This window comes from Gigantopelta aegis, chromosome 1 (assembly GCF_016097555.1).
Source record: "Gigantopelta aegis isolate Gae_Host chromosome 1, Gae_host_genome, whole genome shotgun sequence".
Lineage (NCBI taxonomy): Eukaryota > Metazoa > Mollusca > Gastropoda > Neomphalida > Peltospiridae > Gigantopelta > Gigantopelta aegis.
The window spans coordinates 46,680,594-46,686,247 of record NC_054699.1 but is presented as its reverse complement, the minus strand read 5'-3'; the positions used below and the strand labels follow the sequence as shown (position 1 = coordinate 46,686,247).

Genomic DNA, 5,654 nt, shown 5'->3' with positions numbered 1-5,654 from the left:
GAGAGAGAGAGAGAGAGAGAGAGAGAGAGAGAGAGAGAGAGAGAGGGGGGGTTATTATATAATAACTTTATTCGCATTAGGCCTAATGGCCACTGAATACATAATATAGACATACATGCATACAGAGATATAATGTTAGTATACAACATGCATAACGTACAATCGCATTGAAACATAATTGGTTACATTAGTGGCATGGTGCGCATGAGTATTAACACAGTGTTTATAATATATATATATATATATATATATATATATATATATATATATATATATATAAAATATATAAAACAAACTTTGAACTTAAGGGGGAAATTGATTGTACAAAATTATGTTTCGTTTTTCAAAGGCTTTAAAACAATACAAAGCTAACCGTCTTACTATTCTTTCATTGTTGTTATTTAACAGTTCTATCAATTTGAACATACTAGGGTTATTTTTGTAATATTCCGGTATGTAATTTCTGATAGATTTGTACATAGGACAAATGGTATAAAATGGAATAATTCATCTTCTATTAAAATTACAAGTAGCACATTTACGATTTTCCAGTGCAATTGGGTTAGGTTTTGCCCATCTTCCCGTTTCAATTAATAATCTATGAGCAGCAATGCGCAGTCTTGTTAAAGCAGTTCTATATTTTTCAACAGAAATATTGTCTAAATATGATTTATAAGAACAAAATATTTGATATATGTCGGTATATTATATTAACAGTGGAGTCAGATTACAAATTAGCCGCTTCTCTACGATTAGTCGTCTTGTTAAATTGCGTAGCTGCTTAATAATATGTATAATAAGTAAATAATGTAATTAGAATGTAAATAGTGTATTCAAATATTAAGCTTTGAATATATTTAACACGAAAATCGGCGTAGGATGGAAATGACAAAAAACGATGTGAAATATATCGCAGGCATTCCAGTAATAGCCATTAATGCGACAACATCGCGGGAACGTAGTCACCTGTGTATTATGTTTACTGGCATCAGAACAAAATCCACGCTTTCATGGCCGTTAATGTTTGCATAGAATAAATTGGAACCAATCACAGTTCACGATCGATTCCTGGCAGAGATTCGTCCTCTGGGGGATCTTTATTCTCGTATGCGGAGTAAGAGCAAGAAAAAGGCCGTACACTGCCTCCAAGGTTGGAACAATAAGTATACGTGCCGCGACCAATCAATACGAAGAAGCGGTCGCCTTACGCAACCCGTAATATGGCGAGAACGCCCACATTGCCATTGTCCGCGGTCTAGTGCTGTTCTGTTGGATTTCCCCGTGACACGAATCACATATTGAGAAAATAATAGTTCTACTCTATCGACGTGTTTGTATCTCAAAACCGAGAAAGGGCATCTGTTTACATTTGCTTGATAACACCAGGTAAAGAAATTGCTATAACAGTTCTTTACAACTATTGTAAGAATGGAAAAAAAAACAATAGCGGAGATTCGATGAAAGTTTGTTTTGTTTAACGACACAACTAGAGCACATTAACCGTCGGCTATTGGATGTGAAGATTCGACGAAGTTTAATACATCATATGTTATACGTGAACTTTATGACAACCTAACGGGACACGTAATGTCCTGAATGGTATAAGACACATTTTTATTTATTTTTTTAGTGTTTTTTTCTCTTTTTTTTTCTCTTCAGCAGGCCACAATGGATTCCAATTCGTCTATAGATAAATACAAATTCCTGGACCTACTGAAGGATGACTACCTCTACATCTGCATCATGTCGTTTCAGAAAGCGATCATCCCGATCGTCTGCTTGATCGGGACTTTCGGAAACCTGCTCTCCATCATCGTTCTCCTGGGGAAAGTGCTGCGTGACAAGTCGTGCTGTGTATACCTGGCCGCTAAGTGCATCGCGGACACGGTGTTCCTTGTGGCGCTGTTCGTTGTTTGGCTGGCCCGCGTTGACGTGCATCTGTTCAACCTTCACGGCGTCTGTCAGATGGTCATCTTCATCACGTACATCTGCGGGTTTCTCTCCGTGTGGTGCATTGTGTTCATAACGCTGGAGAACTACATTCGAATCGCGCACTTCACGCGCGTGCCGCAGTTGTGCAAGCCGGACATCGCCCGCGGAGTGATTCTAGCCATGTGCCTTGTCTCCGTGGTAATCTACAACTTCCCACTGTGGACTGCGGGGAGTATTCAGATGAACGGAACAGCCAAATGCGTAATGCTCAAGGAATACGTGGCGATCAACAAAGGGTTAACGTACATGGACACGGCCGTGACCCTCGTTCTGCCGTCCTTAGTCATCATCACGCTGCTCGTCGCCATCATCATGAATATTTATGAGTGTTACAAGAAGCGGAAGCGACTCCGCCGGCTCGGACGCCATGACGCCATGGTGTTTCTGTGCGACAGTCCCCACAGCCGCGTCACGAAGATGCTGTTTGCCGTGTCCAGTGTGTTCATATTACTGCACACGCCGAGTCATGCCATCAGGATAAGACTCATCATCATGTTCTTCCTCAAAGCAGACGGTCTAAAAATAGACGAGTTCAGACTACAGCGCGTCTTCGAACTCTTTTACTACGCCAACTTCTCGCTCAACTGTTTCATATATCTGTGTTTTGGCATCACATTCCGTCACATCTTCTGTTCGACGTATCTAAAATCGTGCCTTTCGTACAAAGCGAAACGAAAAATACACCGGCACTTGAAGAATATTATTCAGGAAAATCAGCTGGAGAAGAAGAATGGCGTCACGATACTCTACTCTAACGAGACGATTTGGGAAAAAGTGACAGACAACCGAGAGAGTGTCAACCACATAGAGTTGTCGTCTGTGGGAGAGGTGCAGAGCGCTTCACTGTAGCCCCAACAACCTTATTGTTTCGCGCGTACTACATTAACATGTTGATTGTTTGTGATTTGTGTGTGCTGTGTGTGCTGTGTGCTTTGATCACACGTGCATTTTATGACATGTTAATTTGTGTATTATTACAACATTAAGCGATCAATCTAGATCTATTTACAAATGACTCAATATTTATTTTAAGGAAAAATTAAATCAAAATATGAAAACTTGTCATTATTTGTATTTCTGAGTATTTTGATGTTATTTTATTTGAAATGATTAAAACGTTTGTTTTGTTTAATGACACCATCTAGAGCACATTGATTAATTATAGGAAACCCGCTACATTATTCCTAATGCAGCAAGGGATCTTTTTTATGCACTTTCCCACAGACAGGAAAGCACATACCACGGCATTTGACCAATTGTAGTGCACTGGTTGGAACGAGAAAAAGCCCAATCAGTTGAATGGATCCACCGAGGTGGTTCGATCCTGCGACGCCAGCACCTCAAGCAAGAACTCCACCGACTGAGCTAAATATCGCCCCTTGTAATTATGAAGTAATCATAATAAACGGAGAGTGTGGTATGAGATGGTACTTTGGCTTCAGTATAGAAAGAAATGTTTTATTTAACGACGCACTCAACACATTTTATTTACGGTTATATGGCGTCAGACATATGGTTAAGGACCACACAGATTTTTAGAGGAAAGCCGCTGTCGCCACTACATGGGCTACTCTTTCCGATTAGCAGCAAGGGATTTTTTATTTGCGCTTCCCACAGGCAGGATAGCACAAACCATGGCCTTTGTTGAACCAGTCATGGAATACTGGTCGATGCATGTGGTTTACACCTACCCAGTGAGCCTTGCGGAGCATCACTCAGGGTTTGGAGTCGGTATCTGGATTAAAAATTCCATGGCTCGACTGCGATCCGAACCCATTACCTATCAGCCTGTGGACCAATGGCCTAACCACGACGCCCCCGAGGCCGGTGGCTTGAGTATAGGAAACAAACATTAGTTCGCAGGTCTAGTTCAGCGAGATGTTTTTCACTAAACGTTAGCAAACCGTTTTGACTGGTTACCTACAGTCCGTCCCACGGGGAACGCCGTTTTTCGTACGATGGAATTTACTACCAGTTATCTACTTCCGAGCAGACTGTTTTGTAAATTGCGCACAAAATTGTATTTCTTCGTTATTTCCAAAACACTTACTTTTCTTCTTACGTGAAACCAAAGTTTAAAAAGAAGAAAAGCATTTTTTTTATAGAATGATAGGACTTACTATAAGTGGTCGTTCGGTTTATCGTTTAGCGTAGAATAGTGATGTTCCCTTCATCGATTATAATCGAAAATTTCTCTGTTTGGCTTAATCGTTGTGATAATCGATTTTAAAAATCAATAATCGATCATAGGAGAAAATGTTACCTGTAATAATTATTGTTCTTCCAGTTTAGGTGATGGAATCGATGTCAATGCGTTGGGTTTGGTGCTTGTTTTCATGTGCCCAGTGGTACAGCGCTCGCTCGATGTACGGTCAGTGTGGGATCGATCCCCGTCGGTGGGCCCATTGGGCTATTTCTCGTTTCAGCCAGTGCACCACAACTGGTATATCAACGACCGTGGTATGTACTACCTTGTCTGTGAGATGATGAATATAAAAGATCCCTTGCTGCTAATCGGAAAGATGAAGTGGCGACAGCGGATTTCCTCTGAATATCTGTGTGGTCATTAACCATATGTCTGACGCTATATAACCGTAAATAAAATGCGTTGAGTGCGTCGTTAAATAAAACATTTCTTTCTTTCTTTTTTCCTCTCAATATCGGTATGGTCCTTAACCATATGTCTGACGCTATATAACCGTAAATAAAATGCGTTGAGTGCGTTGTTAAATAAAACATTTCTTTCTTTCTTTTTTCCTCTCAATATCGGTGTGGTCCTTAAACATATGTCTGACGCTATATAACAGTAAATAAAATGCGTTGAGTGCGCCGTTAAATAAAACATTTCTTTCTTTTTCTGTTTGTGTTCATGTGTGAGTACATAAAGAAAAAAGATATATAGAGGATACTCGTTAATAAAAAGTATTTTAGAAATGCTTGGCAAGCCTCGGATTTCATACTTTTATCAACTCGTGTTGATAAATTATGATATCACAAGACACAAGGGGGATATTCTATGTCAGTAATGTGGGCTGAATGCCACTATATTTGGCAGCGGTAGACTCGTTATCTAGCAGAACGGCAGTGGCGTCATGTCACTAATGATAAATGAATGAATGAATGGATGAATGAATGAATGTTTAACGACACCCTAGTACGAAAAATACATCGGCTATTGGGTGTCAAACTATGGTAAAGGCAAATCTAAAGTGATGATCAACCAATATGAAAATTCAATAGTCAATTAAAAACAGTGTAAAGAACTGTGCAAAAATACAAATATCACAGATAGGTAATATTAAAATTTAGAGTAAAAGTCAGTATCGCGTAAACATTGTAATACAAATTCTGGATGGAATCGAAATGATTCCATCACATTTGTTTGTCCAAATATATCTGTTCGAGTTACTTTGAGATGAGGACACTCCACCAAAATGTGGCGTACCGTCAGAGTACACTGACAGTGCTCACACTAAGGTGGAGGATCCTTCTTCAAAATAAATAAATGGGTCAAGTAAGTATGACCGATGCGAGCACGACACAAGACTATTTCATCCTTCCTGCACTGTATAAGAGGACTGCCACTCTCCCAGACTGGTTTGATAGCATGAAGCTTGTTCGCAACCGCACCGTCCCAATCATGTTGCCAAGTAAAAAATATC

General features: G+C 39.8%; 1 protein-coding gene across 1 annotated transcript; it reads left to right on the top strand.

Annotated features, from left to right (window-relative positions):
• The first annotated feature begins 1,324 nt into the window (after positions 1–1,324).
• Positions 1,325–3,027, top strand: LOC121368423 (somatostatin receptor type 4-like). The gene has a single exon (XM_041493157.1). It carries the CDS (start codon positions 1,669–1,671, stop codon positions 2,839–2,841), a length of 1,173 nt encoding a protein of 390 aa, XP_041349091.1. The 5' UTR covers positions 1,325–1,668; the 3' UTR covers positions 2,842–3,027.
• Positions 3,028–5,654: the final 2,627 nt, after the last annotated feature.